The following is a 27,301-nucleotide window of genomic DNA, read 5'->3' on the forward strand; positions in this document are numbered from 1 at the left end:
TTGTTCTATACACCAACATTTTGAACAAGCGGTTTAAAAAATTTTTTTATTTTAAAGAAAAACATGAGCTGCTTTTCAGGTTTAATGTTCCCACCTCTCTCAAATTTGAGATGAAAATATTTTTGTACATGCGGCTTCTCTTGCAGGTAGCATTCATCCTTCAGTGCGAGGGCCAAACCTTCCCCCACTGCATGTAGCTCATTGCTTATCATGTCTATAAAGCATAGTGGGTTGACTATGGGGAAAATCAATGACAAAATGGAGTGTAAGGAGAGAAAATTGTGGACAGAAGGAAGCAGTGATTAAAATGGAAATGGTGGTCAGGAGCCGCCATTGTTTTACCCAGGTGCTTTGTTGGCAGGCAGAAAAAAAAAAAAAAACTTTTCTATCAAACTCCACCTGAATTCTTTCAACGACAATGATGCAAAGAAAATACACCGTAATTATGAGCAGGAACATTATCCATTAATATGTTAATGAAGCAGGTTTGCTAATGGTGAGAGATCTGAATTTTAATAAAATTTTAAGAGCTTCTTGATTACGTGTTTGTTAGTCGATATGATCATTTAAAATTATCTCTAGGTGGCTTTACATGGAATAAAACCTACATTAGAACTGTATTCTAAACAGGCCTTAATGAAGCAGGTGAGGATACCATCTGTGACATAAACACTGTCAGCCAGAAATTCACTTCAAAAGAAATGTAAACTAGTTAACAAGAAACATGTTATCATATCTGCCAGTAACAGCTTTCAATGTAGGTAATTTATTTATGCATTTACTTGCTAATTTTTTCAAACATATTTGCTTGTGAAAATAATGTTCGATTGAATTAATGGATACTGCTTTTTAATATTGGAAGGGTTATTTTTCATTAAAAAGAAAAACAACTCTAGTGTCCTGTTTTGACAACATCCCGTACATAGGATGAAAACTGTTTTATCCACCAAAACCCAGCCGTCATTTGAGAAAAAAGCGGAGCCACCAAAAACCCGAAGTCAAACCAGAATCAGTATAGAAACCTCACTGATGTATCTTTATGAGTGGGAGAAATTGTATTACCTGTTATCCAAGATGATTTTGGCATCAAAGGGACTGCTAATTCCCGTCTGCCTCTCCAGAATGTGGATGAAGGTGCTTGGCGTCATTCTTCATTCTGCGCATTAGAAGCGTGAGGCTCTGATCAGAGGTTGAGCCTGGACTACAACCCAGAGCTTCCGGAGAGAGAGCAGACGCTGAGGCGGCCGAGTGCTTCCCAGGTGTAGTGCATCAGCGCCACGAGCCGCCGGCCCCGAGTCTCTGAAGCGTGAAGGGTGTGTGCCGCCCTGGGCCTGCTTGTATCGCTGGGGGCCGTGGTCTGGGGGTGAGCAGGGCCCGAGTCTTCCCACTAGGTTGGAAGCAGTGATGAAGGTGTTAGTGAGGGAAAGCGAAAATCAATCCTAAAAACCTAGGAAGGGCGGCTAGGAGCCCAGTCTCAAGAGCTGGAAGCACCCACGTGCTTACCGGGCCAAGAATGAAGGAAAGCAAGGGTGGGAGGATGAGGAAGAGCAGAGACCTCCTAATTCTCCCCCTTGTCACTCTGAGACACTATGGAGAGAGGGTGTAGAGGAGCGGCTGCGACAGGGAATCACTTTCGAAGAAGCAACCCCATCTGAGATACCAGAGATCTTCCTCCCGAGCAGAGTGCCTTCAGTAAAGGCGGGGATTCCCCAGGTTTCTTCCTGTCTCAGTTTGTAATGCTTTTTGTTTGATGGTGTCAATGAAACATATTTCTGCGGTAGTTGTTATGAATTGGTAATACTCTCTCAAGTTCTTGATAGGGTTTCTAATGTGATTTTTCGAGGGTCTTTTTTTTTTTTTTTTTCCAGGTCGATAAGAAACAATTCAAGAAGGTAACTGGCCATTTAAATGGCTTCTAATTGGGCCCTGGGTGAGTTTCTTTGAGGGCATACTGCCCTCTAGGGGTTGAAGCACTTGGCGTGGAGGAGGATTTCAGAGGTGGAGGAGCAGTGTTTGAGCGAATGAAGTGCTTTCCTAGGTTTTTTTCATAAAAAACGATTCAATCTTTTCATCCAATTGTATTTCAGCTCTAGAAATATTTTATTTCATAGAAATTATCATGTATTCTAAAGGCTAAATAAAGCAATATCAGGTTCAGTATAATACTCTTTCTCTCACTCTATGTTTTTAAGACTCAGTATTTGCCATGATGTAGGGTGGGTGGGACAGACAGAAAATGTAGAGGCATTTTAAAACCATAATCCCCCAATACCTGATTATTCAGTGCAAATGTCTCTTACCCTACTCTCAGTAGGACCTTCCACATGCAGCCACATTAAACCCAACCTTCAGTTTTACTGAGTTGTTAAAGGACTGAAGTCAAGAAACATCAGAACCTCTGTTTGAACTCGTTTCCTTATTCCAAAATCAGTGCAGTCCCCATCTTGCCCCCAGAAAAATACAGCTGGCTATTGGTTAACTTTTAAACAACTTGTAATTTGACACTTTTCCTTTTAGGCTTCTCTGATTTTGTACAATAATCACGGCCTTAGTTTTATATGAAAGGATTTACAGATTGATCAATAAATATATGACATACCTTTTATCATTTGGCAACACATTTATCCAAAACCTCAATTTTGCTAACATAGCCTAGAAAGGAAACCAAATATGAAAATTAGTATTGTGGCATAGGCCAAGGACCAGAGAGAAAGCCAGGTCCAAGGACTGAGGAAGTGGGCCAGAATACCTTATAATAACAATTGAAAACAAAACTAGAGACACAGGGTAAATAATAAGAAAAATGGCATAAAATAGTTAAACAGTAGAATTGCGACCTCCGACCGCTGGGGTGCTTCATACCTCACAGGAGGACCACTTAGAGAATTGTGGGCCTTTCCAGGTGGGATATGTGCTCCCTTCCCAGAGGCTGCTCCCAGCTGGCTACTTCTCTCCCTATCCCCTGCCCCCTTACCCCTCCCACACTAAACAACATCAACAACAAAGAGGTCAGGGCAGGCTATAAAACTGTTCTTGCTGCTACGGACGCTGTGCTAGTGGAGAGGGAGTTTGTGGTGTGGAAAGCTACAGCATAGAAAAGGGTAATTCTCAGTTATAAACAGCTGCAGATGGCACTTTACACACAGTGTGCCCTGTACACACACACACACACACACACGCACACACACACACACGAGTAAATAACAGCAACACAGCACCTTAGATTTGAAAAGGACTTTGCCAGTTGGTTTTCTAACTCAACTACCTAAAAGGCACAAATCCTTGTCTGAGCTTCCCGACCAGTCCTCTTAACTTTCAGCATGTTCTTCTCTAAATTACATTCTTTTAAATCTGCCTTTATCTTGAAATCCGCTAGTCCTAGCCCTGGCTGGTGCTGGTGGATTTGACAGCAAATATTTACAGCCAGACATATATTCCCTAAGTTCTGGCTCATTATACATAATAATAATAAGGAAGAACCCCACCCCTGTCCCCACTCTTGGTGACCACGCCCCACCTCGTCCCCACCGCCTCTTCCTAGTACGTTGTACGGCGTGCACACCTACCAGCATAGTTGCTTTTCTGATGATGGTGTTGATGTTATCAGTGATTTTCACTCGTTTTTCACAACTCCTGAAAATGTCTCCCTGAAGTGGAAAAAAACAATGCTGACAAAGGTCTAAACAAAAGAAATCAAACTGTGTAGGGTCCTCTTCTTTGGCAAGAAGAACTGCTAGAGAAAGGGGGGGAAATCTGTTATTTAATGATTGAAGTTGCCTTAGAAAACTGTCTGGCATCCTCTCTTCTCTTTTAAAAGATGCAGCTTTTAAACAAACTAGGTATAAATTGATCTTCGTTTGTGTGTGTGTGTGTGTGTGTGAATAGACAGAGAGAGTGAGTCTCTCTCAATTGCTCACTTTGCCTGCTGTCTAACCTAATGCATCCTGCTACAACTTCAGGCCAGTGCCTCTAGTCCAGACCTGAGTCAAATGGACTATAGCTACTCAACACCTCCCTACCCTCGTCCTCATCTCTTTTTCCTTTGTAGGCATGTGAGTAACTTCTTTTCCTATCAAAAGGTTTATTTAGCCTTTGGAGATTTCTTTCTCAAATCTTTTATGAATTTAATTATCTTTCTCTGGAAAACATGGCTTAAGATACAGGTTCAGAAAAATGGAGATGTAATATTCATCACCTCTAATGCTGAAATTAAAGAGGAATATCACAAAATTTATAAGGCGTTAAAAATGTTTATTGTTTCTTAACAACACTGGCTTTCTTATGACTCACCTTCTTCTGCCTAGTCATCCCTGTCCTCATTGTAAACCAGCTTAAGACCACAGCACTCACTATTACTGATGGATGGATTAACCTGTTTGGGCATAAAGAACAAAATGACCCAGAGTGAACTTACTGAGAAGAAATTTCCAAAGAAAATGCTGTACTTTCTCTTCCTTCTTCCCCTGGAGACCAGCCTGGTTCTAATTCAGGGTTAGGAATGAAGGTTTATGATGTCCCCAACCCAAGCCCAACCAGTCATCCCAGCAGAAAAAGGGCTAGAAGCCTGACGCACTTCTCAAACCACTGGCTCAGCTCAGATCCCTCTGGGAATACTTTGAGCTCCTCCCTGCCCCACCCAGGCCTGGTCCTAGAGCCCTGCTGCTTCATTCATCCATATACATTTTACATGGATTTCCTGAACAATTACCCTGTGCCAAGCACCGTACTAGGTGCTGGTTCTACATGGTCCCTGTCCTCATGCCAAGTGAAAGGAGTAACTAGGCAGTTATAGAAGCATGTGAAGAGCTGATGGGGAGGCAGTGAGTGCCACATGACAACTGAGTGGGTCCCAGCTATACTGGGAGACAGGCAGGAAAAACCTCCCTGAGGGGGGATATGTTTGAATCAAGGTCAGAAGGGTCCTTGGACAATAGAACAACAGGTAGTAAGTATGAAGAATTAGAAAGAAAAGCTTGATGTCTTCAACAAACTGGAGGAGATTATGTGTAATTGCCTGTACTGTGTGTGGGGTGGGGTGAGGTGGGGGATCTGGTGAGTGGAGGGCATTAGGAGGCCGGAGTGGCTCACAGCAAGAAATGAGACTTAATAACAGTTACATTCCATGTTAGGAAGTTCGGGCTTGGTACTACAAGTAATGGGTAGCCACTCCAAGGTGTTAAGCAGATGAGCAAATATGATCAAACACACATCACATAAATGTCCTTGTGAATACAGTGTGGAAGGAAAAACGTGAAACTAGATGCAAGGAGGAGACAGCAGGAACCTAGCTGAGAGAAGACAGTGGCCCATACGCTACAGTGGCTCTGGTGCCCGGCCTCTGGACCATGACTGAACTAGAGTCTCCATGAATTGCCATATCTCCCCTCTCTGATTCCTGGATAAAAAAAAAAATCTCTGTGAGTTGGGTTAGTTTGCTATTGTTGTGTATTAATCATGTCTTTTGTGATCTGTATTTTATGGATGCTTGGGGCCTTGTGGGCGAGGGAGGGACAGCCCGTCCCAGGGGTAGCTAATTCCTAGAGACAGTAAACAGCTTGCCTGTAAGCATGCCTTCCATGTGCAAACCAACCAATCCAATGCCCATACTTCAAACTACCTCCCCCTATCTGAGTTTTACACTCTAAGAAGCAACAATCTTCTGCCCTAATCACCCCAGGCCCAGGTACAGGACAACTAGGGACCAAGCCTATAGCCTTGAGCCCACTGAAATTATTCAAACTATGCAGCCCTATGATCAGCTGCCTACCCGGCCTTGCTCATTCCTTTCCACAAAAACCATAATAAAGGCTTTTGCCCATACTTTTCCTCTCACTCCTTCTGCCCCTTGACTGACCCTGGTGCTTCCCCATGTGGCCTTGTGTGGTGTGTATGCCCCCTCTTCCTGTAAGCAGTAATTAACAAATTATCTTTTCAACAGCAGTTGTCCCCTGATCTGTTGTCCTCATCATACCTGAATAAAAACAAAATCCTAGGTACATTTTAAAACAAATTGCATTTCACCTGGGTGAGCCCATGCTAAGAAAGTCTTGAGACTCTATGGTTAATTTTCTTTAGACCTAAACTGCTATACAGTTTTACTTAGTGCACTTAAATGTCACCCTACTTATGTCATCTATAGTAGTTTTATAAGTTCTGGAGGAGAGTTAACAGTCTTTTGTGACTCTTATATACAAGTAGTAGTAGTAGAGTTAGAAACCTGGAAATCATTGGGGGCCTTGATGCAGAATTTCAGCAGGAGGTGGAGCCAAAACATATTAGATTAAGTTTATAGGAGACTGAGGAATTTCTCCTTTGACCATGAAGAATTAGCAGCAATAGGAATTATCTTTCAACTGTAAACAACTATAAACTTCATAAAATAGATGAAATAATAGTTTTCAGACATTGGACAATAGGCAGCATAGTGATCACTGAGAGAAGGGAAACAAATGAGATGAGCTTTAGGATTTCCTAGCTTATTGTTTAAAGCCAGTTTCAGGCCATACTGCAAAGAACCTAACACTCCTACTGAGTTGAAGAACATGAAATCAAAGTTTGAGGATACTAAAATGGCTGGAATTCTAAGTCAAAGTACTGAAAAGGAGAGTGGCTTCACAGAGAAAAAGCTCTGAAGATCAGCAGAGGAGTCCTCTTGAGTCTTTGGCTGAGTACTGATTTGCACATAAATGAGAGAAACTGCCCCAACTCTGGGAAAAGAGTAGCCAGAATAATTCCCAGAGATCACTCAGTGCTGGAAGGAGTTCATTTCCCCACCAACCAAAATGGAGAGATTCTATAATACATCTGTTAGAGTTTTCAGAAGGATCATTCTTCCCATCTAGGTACTAACCAGGCCCAATCCTGTTTAGCTTCTGAGATCAGACGAGATCAGGCACGTTCAGGGTGGTATGGGGGTAGACAGAAAGGTCATTTCTTAGTGATGGAACTAAAATAGTTCCTAAAATAGAGGCTGTTAGGGACTCAACAAATCTTAAAATCAAGCCTCAAAAGGATGAAAATGATCCACAAGTACCTTAACTGGGTATCAGAAAAAAATCAACAATCTTTAAAGGAATACAACAAAATCCAGTAGCAAATAAAGCAAAATTCATAATTCTATATCCAATTAAAAACTACCAGAACTTCAAAGAAGCATATAAATGTGACCCATAACCAGAGTAAAAAGCAATTAACAGAGATGGAACTGAAAATGACAGAGCTCATGGAATTAATAAACAAGGACTTTGAAGAATTATAAATCTTATAAATAGGCTCAAAGATGTCAAGAGAAATTAAACTTGATAAGGAGAGAAATGGAAGATACATATTTTTGAAAGACCTAAATAAAACTTCTAGAAATTAAAAAAACTACAATACCAGAAAGTGAATGTGAAGATACCACAAAAGAAATAAACCATGAGGCACAGAGAGAAAAAAACATTGAAAAAAAAAATAGGGGGGAGGGTACAGCTCAAGTGGTAGAGTGCATGCTTAGCATGCACGAGGGCCTGGGTTCAATCCCCAGTACCTCCATCAAAAAACCAACTAAATAAACCTAATTACCTCCCCTTGCAAAAAAAAAAATTTTTTTTAATAAATAAACACAACCTTAATGAACTGTGCAACTAATCAATGTCTAATATACTTGTAACTGGAGTCTCAGAAGGAGCGGAGACTTGGGGAAGAGAAAGGGACATAAAATATAATTAAAGAAATAAGAAATAAAACAATCCAAATTTGTTGAAAATTATAAACCCATAGATCAAAAAAATCAAGAAACTCCCAAAGAATAAACATAATTTAAACCAAATTAGGCACATCATAATGAACTTGTTGAAACCCAGCGATAATGAGAGAAGTCTTTATAGCAGCCAAGGGAAAGAGATTCATTACCTAAAGAGAAATAAATAAAGAATGAAAGCAGACTTCCTATCAGAAACCACATAGGCCAGAAGACAATGCAACAACTTTAGAGTGGTGAGGAGAAAAAAAAAACCCTCCATCCAGAACCCTGTACCTCCTGTACCCAGTGAAAATATCTTCCAAACATTAAGTTGATCTATAAATTCAAAGTAATCCCAAACAAAATACTAGCAGGAAATTTTTAAAAAATACAAATTGATAAACTGATTCTAAATGTATCTGAAAATGTAAAAGCTAAAACAATTTTGAGAAAACAAAAACAAAAGCAAAATTTTAGGATTCACACTACCTAATTTCATGACTTACTATAAAAGTAAGTTATCAAAAAAGTGCAGTGTTGATACAAGAAGAGACATAAATCAATTTTGTTTAACACAGATACCAAGGTAATTTAAAAGGAAAAGATAGTCTTTAATACTGGTCTGGGGCTGTTCATCTGTGGTAACAGCTGGGAATACTAAGTATAAGGAAACATACACTGATAAAGCAACTCGCCATCTAGATGGAAAAAAATAAACCTTGACACTTACCTCTTGACAAAAATTAACTTTAAATGAATCATAGACTTAAACTTGAGAGCTAAAAATACAAAGCTTTCAGAAGAAAAGCTTCTAGGAAAAACATCTTCATGACCTTGGGTTAATAAAGATTTCTTAGAGCAAATAAGCTTGAATTTAGAAAAGAGGAAGAAATTGAACTTCATCAAATTTAAATTTTTTCACTCTTCAAAAACATCATTAAAAAATAAAAGTGCAAGTCACTGACCAAGAGAAAATATTTGCAAAACTTTCTGGTATTGTAGTTTTTTAATCTCTAAAAGCAGATAGAGACTTCTGTCCAGAATACATAAAGAACACTTATAACACGATAAAAAGAAGACAAACAATCTGGTTTATTTTTAAAAGTGGGCAAAGGATTTGAAGAGGTACTTCACCTAAGAAGATATATGATGGCAAATATGTACATGAAAAGATGTTCAACACCATGAATCATTAAGTGAATGCAAATAAAAGCATCATGAGACACCTCTACAACTCACTAGAATAACTAAAATTTTAAAAATCTGACAAACCCAGTGTTGTTGGACATGTGGAACAATTAGAACCCTCATTCTAGTTATTACTGAGAATGCAAAGTGCTACAGCCAATTTGGAAAACAGCTTGGCAGTTTCTTTTTACAGTTCAGTGTATATTTTTATATGATTCAACAACTGCATTTGTAAGTATTTACCCAAGGGAAATGAAGACATATGTATACTCAAAGAGTTGTTCATGAATATTCATAGCAGTTTTATTCATAATAGTAAAAAGCTGGTAGCAAATCGTATGCCTATCAACTGGTAAATTGGTAAAAAAAAATAGTATGGTATATCAATATAGTGGAATAATACTCAGCAATTAAAAGAAACAAAAAAACTACATGGGTGAATCACAAAGTATTACACTAAGTGAATGATGTCTTACAAGGTTACATACTTTATGACTGCATTTATATAAAAGTGTAGAAAATCAAAATAATCATTACAGAAAGTAGATCAGTGGTTCCCAGAGGCTAGGAGTGAAGGAGGGAATTGACTACAAAGAGTCAGTGGGAACATTTTTGGGGTGATAGAAATGTTCTCTGTCTAAATTGCGGTAGCTGTTACATGACTGTTTACATCTGTCAAAACTTACCAAACTGGTGAATGTTATTGTATGCAAATTCTCTCTCAATGATGATTATAACAAGAGAGAAGAGGAGGAGAAAAATTGAAGACTGACTATAGGTAGGTATTCAAAGACTTTTGCTAAAAGGGATGATAGCTGGCAAGGGAAGGAGAATCAAGAGAAAATACTTTTATTTTTAAGATGGAGGATATAGCACATGTTTGTATGAGGATGGGAATGATGCAGTAGAGAGAAAAAATTGATAATGTAGAAGCAAGAGAGCAAAAATTGCTGGAGTGATATCCTTGGATGAGATAGGAGCATGGACTGCTCATCTATGGTAACAGTTGGGAAGACAGAGCATAAGGGAGCACTTGCTTTTAAGGTAATGATGTCATGGTAGAAGACTATGGGTGATCTCTCTTCTGGTTATTTCAGTTTTCACAGTAAAGTACGAACCTGAGTGTAAGGACAAGGGAGGATGTGGGAAGCTGAGGAGAAACAAGACGGTATGAAAGAGTCAAGGAGGATAATGGGAGAATGAATGGTCTAGAGATACCTAGCATGACGGCCTATCAACTTTAAGAGCTCATTTGAAGTTAGTAGTCATAAATTTAAAGTGAGACCAGTCAAGGTGGTTGTGTGATTTTCTCCAGCCATACTGAATTGCTTGGATACAGGTGCAGAATAGAAGGAGGGCTGGATTTAACAAGAGATTTAGTTTTGCCTTGTGTAGTGAAATGAGAGGGGATCTGGGGGATTAAGGGTATGTTCAAGGGAATGTATTTAATGACTGGTCATGGAATCTGGCTTGGGTAAGGAGAGAAGTGAGTGCATCAAAGGACTGGGGGATAGTGAAGCGTGGGAGGACCACTGGATTGAAATTAAAAGCATTCAAGATTGCATTAAAGATGTACACATTGGGGGAGGGTATAGCTCACATGGTAGAGTGTGTGCTTAGCATGCATGACGTTCTGGGTTCAATCCCCAGTACCTCCTCCAAAAATAAATAAACCTAATTATCTACCCCCACCACCAAAATAAAATAATTAAATAATATAATAAATAAATAAAATATTTTAAAAGATGTACCACTTCAGTCAATGATCCATATTTGGGAATTTATCTTTGAGAAATATTGAGGCAAATGTACAATGCGTATAAGAATGTTCATTCCAACGTTTTATGTAACAGTAAAAATTATATTATATAATATAATTATATAAATATTGGGAATTGGTTAAATAAATTACAGTCCTAATTTGAAAACAGGTTTTGTGTGATTGTGTTTATCTGTCCAGTAATATGTGGGGCTATACTGTGGATTTTTCTGGATGTTGGGCTGAAAAACTAATTTTCTGGCATTTCAAATAGCTGTTGGTGGTCCTTCCATTATTCTGATATCCATATTATTATATAAGTGGATTTCCTGGAATAACAAGTAATATAGTAAGTGAGAATGCAATTAGTCCTTGCAGTGGCAGAAGAGTCTCCATAGGAATAACCTCACATTAAGCAGTTAAACAGTGTGTCCTGATGACCATTGGTCATGATGTGTTCAGATGCCCTCCTACCTGCCTGTAAAGCTGGGTGTTGACCATTCTCCCAAATGTCAGCAAAAGTCTGTGGCATGGGTTATGTTCAAACTAATGGGAACATAGTTCCTATTCTTCTGGAGTCCATAGTATAAAATACAATTTATAGTATGAAATACCACATTTTGATATTTCTTATTCTGAAAGTTTGAAGGAATAACTAACATTGTAAGCATGCATAATATACAGTCATAAACATTTAAGAAGAACACAAATGTAGCAGACTGTATTATTATTCAAAATATCCACCTTCCCTCCTGAGTGGTATTAAGCTTGATCATGAGACTTCAGCCAATTACATACAAGAAGTGATATAGACCCTTTGTAATCAGAAGCTTTAACAGCCATGGTATGTCCTCTTCCTCTTCTAAAATGTCCTATATGGGGGATTGTTCTTTCTGCCTAGGTCTCAGAATGAAAATGAAATGGTGCAAGCTGCAGGAACACGTAACATAAACAAGAAACAAATCTTTGTAGTTAAGACACTGGGATGTTGGGGTGATGAGTTCTGTAAAACTTAGTCCAAGCTGACTGCTATAATAAATGAAATAATTTGAACATTACATTGGATGTATGTAAAAGACTTAAGTGCACTCTGTAGAGTGGAGTAGGGACTACATCCATGCAGTGACAACGAGATGCTATTCATGCATTTAATACTCATATTAATCATAAGTGGTAGGTGGTATTATCTCTAGATGATGGTCTAAGAGACTGAGATGAAAAGTAATTTTACACAATTAAAGAGAAAATCAATATTCAGTTCTTTGTTTCCAAATCAGGGATCCGTCAACTCTCAAGCCCACTTGACATTCTTTCCACTCTGTCATACTAACTTCTGAATGAAGGAGTTCTGAGTTTGTTGCAACTTTAGATAGGATGGATCTGGGTGACATACTCCAAACAGTAGGAGCCCTGCAACTGTAACCATCTGCAGAAAGAAAAAGAGTCAGTGACTCCTAGACTAGGGCATTTCTGAGCAAGGCATTTAGTCAAAAAAAAAAAAAAAAGAAGAAGAAGAAGAAGTTCTAAGGCAGAAGGACGATGTTTGGATGATGAAACACAGTAGACGTCCCTGAGATGACCTGGGAGCTTAAAGCTGTAGTGTGTAAGGAGATGTGGGAAGCAAGGAGGTCTTGGTGAAGACCTCCTAGAAACAGGGTGAAGAAACATCTTGAACGAGAGTCATGAGGTTATGGGAAAGAAGGGCCTTGTTAAAACGGCCATAGAAAGCCATATTCAAGGGATAAGGGTTGATTGAAAGAGAATTAATTTGGATTTTTTGGTAGATATTTTGGCTTTTGTCTTCCTTACATTCAATGATGTGCTATTATCGCATCTGTGGAGAAGTAGGCCCCTGTGTCCCCACAGAGTCATTAGCTGGTAAGAAGTTAGAGTTCTCACCATCCTGGGAATCCCCACACCTAGATGCCTATGATTAGACAAGTTTCTCAGCCTCCCTCTGTTGTCTACAAAGCAGCTGGCTGAGGCATCATACAGTGGCAATGACAGGAGAAAGTTAATGTTAAACAAACTGCAAACGTGCCTTTTCAGAGATTGGAGGCAGCTAAAAATTCTAAAATCAATTGAGAATTCCTCATTCCTCTGCCTTCTGAGGCTTCACAGGCATGGGTTTTGGGTGGTGGCACTCTCAGAAGCCCATGACTTACCAGAAGCTGGGGGATTAGAGCTTCCCTAGAAACAGCATTGCCCTGTTTGAACTCATACCAGGTAAACCAACAGTCAGCTCCTTCTGTCTCTATCCTTTTGAACTGCCTCACAGCGTGGTTTTTACCTGTTAGAGGCAGAAACAGTTGTGGATCCCAATGTATGACCCTTGGTGGGGGAACAACCCAAGGCTGCAAAGAAGAGGAAACTGAAGGATAGAGAATTGTTCTTTCCAAACCGATATGATCCCAACCGTCTCTCTTTGTGGCTATAATTTATGGTAAACAAATGAGATGTCCCCCTGCACTTTTAATAGCCCACCTAAGTCTCCTATTCATCACACCACTCACTATTACATCAATGAAAAACCAAATGTCCTATGAAAATAACTATATTTAAGGGCATAGCTTACTTATACATTTCTATGTTTTCTATCTTGTCTTACAAAGAAAATATTTTTAGAATGAGAAATAACAAAATATCCATCCTATGTAAATCTGACAGGTGAGATGATAATTTAGAGGTTTTCTTTCTCATTAAAAGAACTGGACATTTTCCAAATCTGCTTCATATCCACTTATATGTATTTTATATGCATGTATAAAATATTTACATATTTAAATTTAAAAATTAAAAGGACTGTTGTGGAAAAGTTGTTAGGCACACCTGAAGAATTTGAGTACATGTTCACTTTCCTCTTAATCAGTGACAAGTTAGGTGAAAAAAGAGAAGATTATTGTAATGTTTCTTGGACAACAAAATTCTGGGAGCTCTATTTTATTGTTTGTCCCTTCTGCTCCCACACACCCTCAAAATGATAAAAGGATTAGTCTTAAGATAACATTTCACCCACAAATATGGAAAATTAGAAAATCCCATCTATCTCTATGTTTTGACTTGAGTTAAATGTGAAACGTTCCCCACAGTGAATTAGAAGCACCACTGAACACGTGGTCAGGCAGATGACTGAATCCATCACTGTGACTAGGCAGTAAAAACCGTTTCCCAGAAAAGCAGTTACTTCTTTACTCACCATATCAGGTTTCTTTTGTCTTTTCATGATGTTTTGTGTCTCTTGCTCTGAATTCCAATTTTGTTGTAAATAAAAGTTCTCCTGTCATTGCACTGATGCCTGTTTGACTGTGTCAGACCCTGATATGTTATGAGGACTCAGGGTTGCCTCTAGCTGAGAATTTACCTCCCGAGAGGTAATTTAAACCTAAGTTGATAATTTCTTTAGAAGGAAAAGCTGCTTAAAACACTATCTTTCAGCAAAGCTGGAGAAGGAAGGTATAACAGACATCTCAGGTGAGAGATTCAAGAGCCCTTTTAATGGATCATTTGGTACTTTTGTCTCTGATTTAATTTGCAAACAGTCTCCACTCCGCTTCCTAGTGAATTCTGCCAAGCATCCTATCCAGCCCCTAGGAAAGGAGAAGGGGTGGGGGCAGACAGTATTGGTAGGAAAGAAAAGGAACAGTCCAATTCAGAGCTTTTAGCTGGGGAAATGCATTTGAAAACCTGTTGACTCATAAAGGACCACCCAGTCAGAATGCAGGGGGAAATTAAGCATGACCAAGGTCCCCTTAGATGTTCTTTCCATAACACCCTACTCACTGAAACTATCCTGAAACTACAGCCGCTTTTGAAATTACATGACCTCAGTAAAGACCTAGAGATTTTTACTGGTCCTTAGAGCAAGGTATTGAAGAGAAAATTACCTTCTGCCTCTAAAATCTGATGTTACTTTTCTGGATAAACAACATCTCTTTGCTGGACATGGTTGGGAAAAATGAGAACCCCTGTGCTTGAAAATTTGAAGAGGATGTATGACTGTTTAATAACCTGAGTCTCCCTGGTTAAAATCTGGCTCTATGGCTCAGCATTGAAGGGAATACTGCTCACTTCCTTGGTGAGCTTATAGACTGAGTAACATGAATGGTGGGAATATAGGAGAAAGGGGACTATCACTAACTTTAGTTACTAGTCTGGGCAGGGGGCACTGGAGGGGAGTTAACAAGTGCAGAATCAGACTTCTGGAAATAAAGATACCATTTAGTAAAACCACGCCCACATTATGGCTTGGAGAAATGATGAGTGACCTGGAGGGATTCAATTTCTCACACAAATTTTGAATACAAGTGATGCAATCACATCCATAGAATTGATTATGCCTTGGGGTGGGGACAGTCCTTTCTCAGCATTCCCAAAGCTCTTTTGACTGTTATTCATTTGACGGATAACCTACCTAGGCTGGTTAACTGAAACACGCAGCACAGATAAACATGTAACAAACAATTGAACCACCCTGAACCCGTAGTTATCACGCCTGGGCATTTTATTCCTAAGTCTAAAACATTTTAAAGGTAGTGAAGTGTGTGTGTATTGAAGAAGCAACAATTAATTATGTTAACAATGCAAGAGAATAATAAACAACTAAACACCACTGTCAGAAGAGAAGGTATAGGTTAACCTGGGCTCAAATAACTTCCTCCTAACCCATCAGTAGCACATTATCTAAGATTCTAAAGTGCTAAATTGGCCAGATAAGAGACGTGTTAAGATGTAAGATCCTCTGAACAATGAGGAAAGAAAATTGAAGTGAAAATTGCAGTCTCCACCCACAAGAGATTTAAGTGAGATGAAGTGAAAATGTTTACAATGGAAGGAGAGAGAGAAAATGTGAGGAGGATGATATTTAATAAGGATAACACTAGAGATCCAGGAAGGGGAAAGACTGGGGAAAGGACTAGGGAAGCTAAAGTCATTAAGCTCCCCAGGGATCTGGGCCTGGGGGTTGGGGAAGCTTAGAGGAGCTTATCACAGTCAGCAGCAACCAAAGGCTGAGTGGACAATTGGTGTCAAGGCAGCAGCAGCAGATGTTTTCCTGGAAGAAGAATGGTGGAATGATAGTCACAGGAAAATATTGTGACCTGCAGACAAGAGCTGTGTTTCATTGACAGCTGGACAAGAATGCACACAAACAGACATAGGGGAAACACAGAGGCTGTGTCCAAAAGCTGGAGGTTTGGTAGATGGGGAGGGAGGGAGAGAGGGAGGCAGAGGGGGAGGGAGGAGGGAGGAATTGAGAGAGAGAGAGAGAGAGAGGAGAGAAAGAGAGACCAAGAGACACAAGGATGCTAAAAACATGTCTCTTACAGAAGTGTCTATAAGGTAAACAAGACTGACACCTGGGAGAAATAAAGCATAAACAAAAAATGGGAAATAATTCCTACTATGTGGTTAGGAGTGTGAGATCTGAGTTAGACTGCCTGGGTTCACTTACTAGCTGTATGACCCTGGACAAGTTGCTTTTAACCTCTTTGGCCTTCAGTTTCCTCATCTGCAAATAGTAGTACCATCTTAGGGCGCTGTTGTGAAGGTTGAAAAAGTTAATATGATTTAAAAACCTAGACTATTGCCTCATGCACAGGAAACATCAATTAGTGTTAGCCACTGCTGTGATATTCTGTGATCAGTTTCTGCGAGCAGCCTGGAGCCGTGTGGAGTACTTTTGGCATGCCTTACCATCTTTCCAGACTGTCCGTAACAGATTATGATGGTTGAGTAGTACTTATATTGCCACCACATCAAGGTTACAGTTGTTCTCTTCAAGGGCAGCTTTCAGGGTAGTTTACATGTGGGCTAAGCTGAGGACAACGGTAACATTCTGTGAGGTTTACAACTGCTTTGGACAAGTCAATTATTCTTACACATTGAGCCTCAGCTTCTTATCTGTAAAATGGGTATGTTATATATACAGTGCATGAGGTTTCCATAAGATCAGCTGTAAAAATGCCTAGAATGATGCCTGGAGCGCAGTAAGTTTCAATAAAAGTTCACTGAGTGGAAATTTGCCTTGTTATGTTGGTGATGCGTGACAGGTATGAAATACTCTCATCTGGGGAGGGAGATCCTAACTGTTCTCATGGCTGCTGGGAAAGGCCTCGGGTTTAGCTTCTCTTATCAGAACCTAGAATAACTGATCTTTCAGGTCAGAAAGGAAATTGACATTTATCATTTCCAGCTTATCACAGGTGTGAACAGAAGAAACATGACAGCCTGAGTTTCTAAAATGGGTGAGTGGTGATTGGAGTGCATTAACTCTCGCCTATGTCTTGTCTTTTCTAAAGAAAGGGGCCTAAATGAAAAGAAGCAAAAAGAAGTGGGTAACAGTGTAGACATGAGAGCTTCTGATGCCAATGCCACAGGAAATGTCTGCCCTTCTCCTGCCCAGGACATAGGGTGGCTTGCTTGGTGAGCATCCTGCTAAGGCTCTGACCACCTCATTAAGAAGCAGGTAAGTGGTTTCTTATTGGTTAGACCTCTGGATGAATTTGGTTGAGGACATGCTCTCCCAAAGAGCTTCCTGGGAAGAGTCTCTCCACAGTCCAAATCCCTTAGTCTTATGGGCCTCACATTTCATTGACTCTCTCCACTTTGTACACCCCAAGACCTACTTTCTCTGGAGTTCCAGGGAAGGAAAGGCAATAAACTAACAGATGGTGAGTTTGCACTTTCTCCCCAAGAATATTCAGCTCTTTGTCACCACCAATAGCAGAAAATGAGCTACAAATCTTTACCCGATTATTGGAGAAACACCCCTTCAGGAAGAAGAGCATGGAAGAGCCAAGCACCCAGCCAGCTGACGACAGGGACAAGTTCTGACCCTGGAACTTCCCTCCTTTTCTTTCCCATCTGCTCTACGAGGGTTAACTGGGAAGCCCCCGGGGCAGTTTCCAATATACGTTTTACAATGTCCAAGCTCCCACCCCAGCAATCATTTATTAGAAAGAGGTTTTATGATACAAATTTGATAATCTCCCATGCACACTGGCACGGTTCTAATTGAAGTTGTAAGCCCATGAAATTCAAGCCCTTTGTCTTCCTGAAGGCCACAAGGTTTAAAAAGATACTATTGTCCTCCCTAACACCCACTACATTGTCACCAGGGACTGATTAAACAGAGTCCTGAATCGAAACAGTGCGGATTTTGTCTAGGTCCTTTTCAGGCCTGACAATGCTCTTTTCAGTTCCCAAGACAAAAGGAGGTTTAAGGATCGAGATTCTTCTAAGATAACCACATCCATATGGAAGGCAAGGTGGCCAGCAGCTGAGACCCAAACACCCCTCTTCCTTCCCCCCTGCCCTCCACTCTCTCCCCAGTCCCCCAAATCCCAGGTGATAACACTGCCTCAGCCACCCTCCCCCTCCCCTCCTCCTCTTCCTTTTGGGACCAGAGAGCTAGGACCTCCAAAAGGCCCAATGCCTACTCTTCACAGACCTCATTGAGCCCTTGCTCCCTGCCCTGGATCTAATGCCCAAAACTGCTCTGCTCACTCACATCTCCCTTCCGTGGGCGCCCACGAGAAAGTCCTCACTTTTCCTCCAAGAGAGTGACCACTGCGCTGCATGGGAGGCCCCTAGGCTCTGGATATCCCATATCAAGGGGATACGGAGGCAAAGAACAGTTACAAACCCAAAGGGTGGAACACCAGATCCCCCAGTGTACATTGTACATTGTGAACTGAGATGACCAGACCAGCCAGTGGATCCCACACCTATGTCGGGCCACAAGGGCTCTCCAAAGCTGTCCTTCCTCCAACTGGCAGCCCTGAGGTGGGTCATTCCTCACCACCCTTTGATTTCTTCACCACACCACCCGCTCCCCATCCCACCCTGGCAGAGAAGAGGCAGAAAATCACAGCTGCCACGCGAGGCACTAGCAGGCTTAACTGGGAGTTACAAGCCCCCCGCATGCTCTCGGGTCCTGACTGGCCCTTGCTCCTGCACTCCGGAAACGGCCGGCCTGCAGTCAGGCCTGGGCTGCTCCTGGCGCCGCACGCTCAGTCTTAGGCCCCGGTGGACCTTCTCTGGAGAATCCTTACGGAGAAGCTCATTACGCCCTCCCACTATGCCCTGTCGTGGCCGACTTGGTTGGCTTGGTGTTAGAAATGCCGGCAGCTTCAAGAGCCCAGAGGGGCCAGCCGGTACTTCAGGGACAGAGCCACATCCCGCCAACGGGAAACCCAGAGTTGCCTCAGCGTCTCCCCCTACCCCCTCCACCTCAGTATCTCCCCACAGCCCTGTAGGGACTGCGGTCTTCCCTTCGACTCAACTCGGGGTGGGCCTTAACTTGGCACGTCAAGGCACCCGAACTCCGAACTGCGGTCAGGAAAGCACAGCTCCCACCTATGTTCCCGACAAGCACGCAAGGGGCCCAACCCTACACATTTTATTCTCGCACCACAAAAAAGAAAAATATTCTATTTCTTTCAAAATAAATTGCGTCCCATACAAATAGCTATTTTAATATATACAAATCAGGTTCAAGCAATAAAATCTAGCTCCGGGGCTGGTGCTGGAGGGAAGAGGAGAGGGAGGACCTTGGCGAAAGTTCCCGGTGAGGCGGCTGGTGAGGGCAGGGTAGGGACCTGGCAGAGCGCACCCCATAGTCCGGCGTAGCCCCAGGTGCCCGCGCCCAGTGGCTGCCTCACCAGTTCCAGGAGACCAGGGCGGGGGGCGCTAAGTGCTGGTAGGCGGGGAAGAGGCCGAACGCCGAGCCGGGCCCGAAGGCGGTGTAGCCGGGCAGAGGGCAGGTGGCGACCGGGGACGCGCCGCTCTTGTCCTGGACGGCGACCGTGCCCACCTCGCCGCTGCCGCCGCATGGCTGCCCGTCGCCCACCAGCACGGGCACCACAACGCGGCGCAGCAGGCCCGGCGCGGGGCGCACCCCGGCCGGCGCTGCCAGGTCGAGCGACTCCGCGGCCCCCGGCGCGCGCGCGCGCTTCAGCTTGTAGCGATGGTTCTGGAACCAGATTTTGACCTGCGTGGGCGTGAGGCGCAGCAGGCGCGCCAGCTGCTCGCGCTCCGGCGCTGACAGGTAGCGCTGCTGCCGGAAGCGCCGCTCCAGCTCCAGCGTCTGCGCCTTGGAGAACAGCACCCGCCGCTTCTTCCTCTTCTCGGTGTCGGAGCCCGGAGACGCAGGCCGGGCGGACGGCCGCTGAGACGAGTCCCGCGGGCTGGCCTCTGGGCTGCTCTCGTCCGAGGCTAGGGACGCAAAGGAGACACGGCCTGGTGAGACGCCGGCCCCTCCGCGCGCCGCTGCTTTTCTCGCGCGGGCGCCGAGCCATCGGCCGGAGGCACCCCCGCCCCCGCGTCCCCGCCCGCGGCTTTTGGGATGAGGCCGTTTCCTTATCTGAACACCTACCTCTGCGAATTCTGTGACCTTTTATACCACAACCTGGGACCGCAAAGAAACCCACCCTGAAGCCCTCTTAAAACGAGTCCGCCCTTATCGCTTCGCTGGCAGACGAATTTACTGCAAGCTGCTTCACCAGCATGGGCCATCTCCAGGTGGAATGCACTACAGTTTGCCTAGGTTCGCAAAAGCCCTGAACTCAGGGGAACTAGGCTCCCCAATGCTGCCCATCTCAGACCGAGGCCTGGAGAACGTGGCCACTTTTTCAGGCATTTAAGGCCGGTGTCCTAAGTATTTGAATAGTCGGACCCTTAGAAACTGAAACCTATATCCCGGTCGTTGGTGCCAGGCGCAAGGATCTGCTCTCAAGATGTGCCGACAGGCATAGGGGTTTGAAGAGCACAGAGCCTCCGCGTTCAACACGTAGGAAATCCAGACCCTGGGCTGCAGTTTCAGCTTCCCAGCCCCGCACCGAGTCGGTGCTTGGTTCTGCGCCCCCCGCTCCTTCCCCCTACCCGCGCCACCGTCCTGCGCTCACTCACAAGGGTAGTGGCAGCGCTCAGATTCCAACCAGGTGGCGCAGGGGCCGGGCCTGGGGGTACGTAGATCCGGCTCCCGCTTCCGCAGGTGCTGCGCGTCCTGCTCGGGTAAATCCAGGAGCCTGCGCACGGTGAAGCTGAGGCGTCCAGGGGTGGCCATGGCCGAGGAGGGGAAGGAGGCGGGGGCAGAGCAGGCCGGGAACCGTGAGGCGACCCAGGACGCCGCTCCTATGGGTGGGCGTGAGAGGCGCACGCCACGCGCTGGCCGCCGAGATATTAGCGCGTTTACCGCCAAATCCCCGTTTATATAAACAGACAGCTCTTCCCACCGGGATGCTTTGACAGCCGAGGACTGGGTCTCCCAGACGTTAAGTACCTGAATGAGTGCCGCACCAAAGCCCCAGCGAGCCCGGAAGGTGCCACCTCCGCCCCCCGCCCCGCCCCGTCTCCCGCCCCTCGAGCGCCCCGTTACCTCCCAGAGGCGGCAGGAAGCAGCCCTCGGCATTAGCGATTCTGTCTGATTAGCCCGAAGTGGGGACAGATAATGGGGATTGTTACTAAAGAATAACATCTTGGGTGGCGAGCGGTGGCCACCACCGGCCCGTCCCAGCCCCAGCTTCCTCCTCCTCCGGGGCAGACACCCGGTCTGGCCCCGCCGGAGCACCGGGAAGGGTGGGGGCGGTATGGGTGGGTTTATGAGCACCCAGGAATTTATTCCCTGTTTGCTTTATTCCTCTAGCTTGTTTACTGGAGTGTTCGTTTTCCGCAATTATCTGGAAAGTGATTTACAAGGCGACGTTAAACTGTGTTAAACTCTCTTTCCCTTTTGGTTGGGCCCCTGTAAGTGTTGAGAGGCGAAAAGTTTCACGCGGGCACAGAAGAGTGGCCTGGCCCCGCCTGCATCTGTGCGGAGGGTTTCGAAGGCCGCTCGGTGTCTCCCCCTTCTCTAACGTCCCCCAAACTTCACGGGTGCTCGGGAAGGGCTGGCAGCATCCTGGGAGCCCTAGCGCTGCGCCGGTTGCCCCAGACCCGCACAGTGAAAGCGGAATCAGGCCAAATCATTCACCTCTGAATTGCTAGCCTCGTTGGCCCACCCTCGACCGGCTGCTAGGCATCGCGGGCCCAAGCCCACGCTAGGCCCCACGGGCAGCCTTGTTTGGAAGGGCGGCCAGCGAGGGCTTTGCAGCCTTCTTGGCATTGCCAGACCTCTGGCACCTTGTGCACCTCGGCTTCCGTACCGTAGCCTCAACGTCAAGCCCAGTGCGGGAGGTGCGGCCTCTGCCCAAAAGCAGGCCTCTAACTTGGGCTCTCTGCTCCGCGCAGCTGCCCGGCCTGGTCGATAAGCAACGGATTGTGGGACCCTGTCGGTTAAAAAAAACGGCCTGCCCAGGGTTTCCTCGGCATCTTCTAATTCCCCTCAGCCCCCCCTTTCCCCCACTGGAGGAAATGATCAATGTAGAAGGTGCAAGGACCGGCCCGCGGCCTGGATACATTTTGTTGACCCATGGCTTCGTGGTAGCCGCACATCAGTCTAGGACTCAGCGAGCGCGCTTTCAGAGGCCTCTTCTCCCGCAGCCAGTGGTTTGGGTATTAGGTTGGTAAATTTTAGTGAGGGGTGCGACACCTGAAATCCTGGCTCCACCTGAGCCGAACTCGGACCTGGCTCCCGTGCGGGTGCTGCCGCCCCGCCCGGCCCGGCGCGCCCTCCCCAGCAGCCTCCCTGTCAAGCGTGCCCTAGGCGCCCGGGCTGTGCGGCGCGCTGGGTGGTCGGGCGGAGGCAACCCCAATACAGGCCAACTGCTAGGCCTCGGACAAAGGGGAAATGGAGCTCGACGTCCCGGACCTGTTGGAAGCATTTGTTCCAGTCAAGATTTTGCATTTGTTCAGTCCGAAATAATGCGTGATTGACGCTTGCTCACAATGCGCTTTAGCGCGCCGGGATAAATCGGAGCTTGTCCTGTGTTGTCATGGTTTTCAATGGAGTTCAATGGGATTGGGAGCACGATCGACTCTGCTGGCCGTCTTTCCGCGGTCCCGGCAATAGATTTATTAGTTATGTCTTTTTAAAGAAGATTAAATTGAAATGACTTGGCTGTCCTCCCTGAGGTGGGGCGGAGGAGGGAGCCGGGGTAGATGTGGGGGGTAGGGGGTGGTGGCAGAGGCCAGAACCCCAGCGCCCACTCTGCCCAGCACCTAAGCTCCGGCGGGTCAGACTGGCACTGGGCCTCCACGGATTTATCTCTGGGCTAGAGCCCCAGAGCCTGGCAACCTCTGCCAGCCTGTCTCCTGGAGGGGTGGAAGGAGGGCACTGACCAGGACTGTCCTAGGCAAGGATGAGGATAGACTCCCAAACTCGAGTCTGAACTTCCAGGCTGTGTCAGGCAGAAGGAGCCCTGGGAGTCGGCTGGCATCCCAGTTTAGTCCCTTACTAGCTCTAATCCCCTCATCACTCTGAGGCTTTTTTTTTCTCTCTCTCACCTGAAACAGAAAAGAATCGATTTGGTAACTTCTGAAGACCCCACCAGTTGTATGATTACTTATCTCTGGAATTTTTCTAAAACCATCTTTATTGTATTAACTAGCAGGCTTTGGTCTCCCTCCTCCCTCCCCTTCTAGACCTTTCATCCTCAGGATTCTGACTCCACATTCTCCAGAATGTTCTAGAAGAGGATGTAACTTTTTTTGAGTTTTTGAAAGACTGTCCACAAAAGTGGGGAGGGATAGATAACAACTTTGGAAAGAGAACCAAGTCGAAAGAAGCAAAAGAAGAGTCATTCCTGGAGTGACTGACCTCTCTTAGCCTTTTAATCTATTTAACATCCTAAGCCACACTGACGTGTAGAAATAAGTAAATGGCACTCTTCAGTTCTTAAGAGCTCTTCAGCATCAAATATTTGCTTTTACTCTTAGTATTTGGCTCCCAAAGAGGAGATACATCCTCCATCTAGCAGCTGTGCTCCAGGGAGGACCTAGCTGTGGGATTACCTCCAAATATTACTTCTAGCCTCACCCTCCCTGACCTGGGAACAGTGTTCTGGGCCCCAGTCTGTGCTTTGAATATCCCAGGGAAACTCTGCACCTCCTGGTTCTAGAAAGTGCTGCAACTTTCCTGCTTCACTGTGGATTCCCCACTTATCCAGTCTTCCTCTCAACTCTGCTCTAGGACTTTACCTAAATTATCTCCAAGAGCCAGAGCCTGGGGACTCCAGGAGGTAGTTCCATTTAAACTATGCCTTCTGCAGTTCTGAAGAAATGCAGGAAAGGAGGAGGAGAGTCAGAATTATTAGAGAAAGTTGCTTGCTTTTTTGTCTCTTCACACTGAATAAACTCAAAGACATGGGAGGAGGAAACTGTTTTGGCATTGGTTCAATAGGAAAAATGTAGTCTATTAATTTTTATACATATTAGAAATATCTATATGAATCACCTCCTATTCACAGGAGATTCCTAGAATCACAGGTAAACTTCTAACTGGATATTCTTTCCATATTTAAAAAATAGTGTTTGGTGCTCTGGACACTTGAACTTATTCTGAAACTCAACATAGCTTGTGAATATTATTATTTAATTAGATAAGTATTTATTTCCCTGTAATTGGATGTAGTGCATCTCAATCCCAGTAAGAGTTTTTAATCTTAAGACATCTGTGCTACAGTGAATATATTTAGGCAGTCTGCACTAATCACCCTTTCAAAAGTACTATCCAAGATGATCATCACTGCTGTGTGCTTGAGAATTTAAGACTAGAAAATTCTGAAGTAAAACTAAAGTATCTTGATTTTTTAAAAATGATTGCATCTATATCTTGCATTCCGCTTTTAAATCCTTCCATTTTGGTTAAGTGTTTCACAAAATCCTGCAAATCTATAGTCTTGAAGAGAGGCAACATTGCAAATTCCCCTTGATAGATGGAGGGCCCTCAACTGCCAGGACATTTTTCTTTGCCTCATAGCAACTGCTCTCCCCTTTTTATCAGTATTCTGGTTAAAATAGCAAAAGGGAAATAAAAATGGGCTTTTGACATTTCCAAGCAGAAGTGAATGATCTCGATCAGCCTTAGGATGGAAAGAAAAGGCAGCATTTAAAAATCAGACCTCTTTGTCTTTTCTTCTAAAAACTACTTGCCATGAATAAGCAAACATTTCCCTTTTAATGGCTAATAATCAATTGCTTGGCGGTGGTCCAGGACTGGCTGCAGTTCTTTCTTAGTTGAACTGATGATATATACACATGGGACAAGGAACAGCAATTACTTTCAGACTGGGAATTTAGGACAGCTTTGAAATGGGCTTTAGATTTTATTGTTCAATGTCAAATGACAAGATTTGAAAGATCCCACCTTAAATTCCTTAAAATATTGACTTTACATGGACTTTTTTGTTGTTGTGCTTGATCTGTAGGAGAAAACCTTTTCTCTCCAAATATGTTTATCTAGTTGTTTAGGTATATATATGAAAAAAAATGTAGGGAGTAAAATGGTTCAATGAGTTAAAAAGTTAAATATCTATAGTCTTCATTTCCTAAAGAGCCAGCAAGTAACTTCTTAATTTTTTAACTAGTTTATTAAATATTTCTGGTCTTTCCCATGCCTTACCATGGGAAAATAAGGGTAGCTGTGATAGCGTGGAATGTAAAGGATCAGAACAGAAATAATAACACACCTTGGGAAGGCTGCTAAATCTTATTTATCCATAACTGAGCTTCTCATTTTAGTCTGATCTTTTCTTTTTAAGGTACCAGCTTATACTTCTTTGCTTGACTGATATAGATGTAATTTATATAATACAGAATCCTTGTTGATGTTTATACACTAAAGGTCTGGGCCCTAAGTCACACGTAGTGTCACATCCAGACACTAACAGAGTAGACTGACCCCAGGAACATATTTTATGGCACTTGCCCCAGTACCTCACAGAGGCCTGCCTTCAGTGAGTATTTATAACCACCAACACTTCAATTCAAGCCAGTTGTTACTATTTTTCCTTAAATTACCCAAGCATTATAACGAGGCTTCTTTTTAAATGTACTTTTACTTTGTCTGAGATTAACTTTGGGGTTTTAAAAGGGCTGCATTATTAAGATGAGATATAATTTCTGTCTTATTCGACAGCAATTTGAACACTACACCAGTTATTATTCTGGAGGAGTATTTGTTAATATTTGTTGAAAACAAGAACCATGGTCTCTCAGAGGACCAGAGTCTCTCAGTCTCTCAGAGCTAAAGAATCAACCATTCCATTTTCTTACTAGTGATGATGACAGCATCAGTAATAAAATGTCACTTTATGTTTTATACATTTGGGAATGTTTGCAATGTGCACTCACACTTATCACATCCTGAGTCAGAATAGATTACCTAGAAGAAGCAAAGCTTAAGGAGAGACTTGAAGGCAGATAGACTGTGATATCCGTAGAATTGAAGAAATTAGCAGGGAGAATGAAGAGGACCTAAAGAGGAGAAAGAGAGTCTATTGTAATAGAAGGTATTAGAAAAGAATGATTTAAAAGGTGAAAGAGAAAGAGAGCCTGTGCTCAGAGCTACGCATTCGATTTGATCTCATCAGCTCCAAAGGGGAAAAAATGCATGAATGAGGAAGTTCCAGTGAATATGGCTTCTATATTCTTTCCTAAAGTCTTCGTATTTCTGAAAATTAACGATAATAGCTTCCATTTGTAAGACAAATGAATCTTGAGGATGTAATGTACAACATGGAGACTAGTTAACAGTGCTGTTTTGTATATTTGAAAGTTTCTGAGAGAATAGCTCTTAAAAGTTCTTATCACAAGAAAAAAAAATCTGGAACTATATGTGGTGATTGTTAACTCAACCTACTCTGGTAGTCATTTTGCAACATGTACATAATTATGCTATGCACCTAAAACTAATACAATGTTATATATCAATTATATCTTTTTCAAAATGACAGTAGATGTATGTCAGCTTTTAAAGCCCTTCAAGCTTTTCTAGATTTGATTTAGTTTACTCTAAAGTGTTCTTTCAGAAAAAATCTTTTTCCCTTTTCCAAGAGGAGGCCAAAGTGCACAACAGGAGCATGAAATGACAACCTCACAATTCCTCACAGGAATTTCCTCACAAAAAAGTAAAAGAGCTATATATGTTTACTGCAGTCTCTGGAAATCCCTTAGCCAGCAAAGGTGGCTGTCTTTGTTTTCTTGAATAAATGGGTATTTGCACTGAAGTCACATACCACACAAAGGAAACAAAACAAAATAAAAATGTCCTTCGTGTTCCGTTTTTCAATCATTTGTGTGAAGGAGGTTCTTGGCCTTTATCACTGTCAGTGAAAAGTTCTGCATTGGACAGAGACATTCCACTCACCCTGCTTCTTGTGCACAGGGCGCTTACCATGGAAACTACCTCTGGAGCCATCAGACAAACATATAAATGACTGAGCTCAACACTGGGCACTTTAGGTTTTGCTTTATCTCAACAACAGCGCATGAGGAAAGATGCTTAGAATTTCTTGAGAAATTTAGTGTTCTACTTGTCTTGCTCTGAAACTGAAAACCCACAAGTTGGACTTACTCAAGTTAGGAAACAACTGAGAAATGACTTTATCTAAGGGATGCTGATACTAAAATAAGTATGCTATGTATTTAACTTAAGTCTGGATGGTAAAGCTGTACTTTTTAAGATAAGTTTTTAGTGGTAGCTTGAGTATCCCCTAGATAAGAAATTCATATTTAATATATGTTTGTATTTTTTA

General features: G+C 43.3%; 1 protein-coding gene across 1 annotated transcript; it reads right to left on the reverse strand.

The window, feature by feature from the left end:
- Positions 1 to 19,218: 19,218 nt before the first annotated feature.
- NKX2-8 (NK2 homeobox 8) lies at positions 19,219 to 20,983 on the reverse strand. The gene is made up of 2 exons (XM_072963965.1): positions 20,577 to 20,983; positions 19,219 to 19,883 (listed from the first exon to the last, which is right to left on the reverse strand). Exons 1-2 carry the CDS (start codon positions 20,731 to 20,733, stop codon positions 19,327 to 19,329), a joined length of 714 nt encoding a protein of 237 aa, XP_072820066.1. The 5' UTR covers positions 20,734 to 20,983; the 3' UTR covers positions 19,219 to 19,326.
- Positions 20,984 to 27,301: the final 6,318 nt, after the last annotated feature.

Source organism: Vicugna pacos, chromosome 6, assembly GCF_048564905.1.
Source record: "Vicugna pacos chromosome 6, VicPac4, whole genome shotgun sequence".
NCBI classification, from domain to species: domain Eukaryota; kingdom Metazoa; phylum Chordata; class Mammalia; order Artiodactyla; family Camelidae; genus Vicugna; species Vicugna pacos.

Coding starts and splice junctions, on each gene's coding strand:
- NKX2-8 (XM_072963965.1), bottom strand. CDS start 20,733: ATGGCCACCCCTGGACGCCTCAGCTTCACCGTGCGCAGGCTCCTGGAT. Junction 19,884..20,576: donor TGAGCGCTGCCACTACCCTT/GTGAGTGAGCGC, acceptor TTGCGTCCCTAG/CCTCGGACGAGAGCAGCCCA.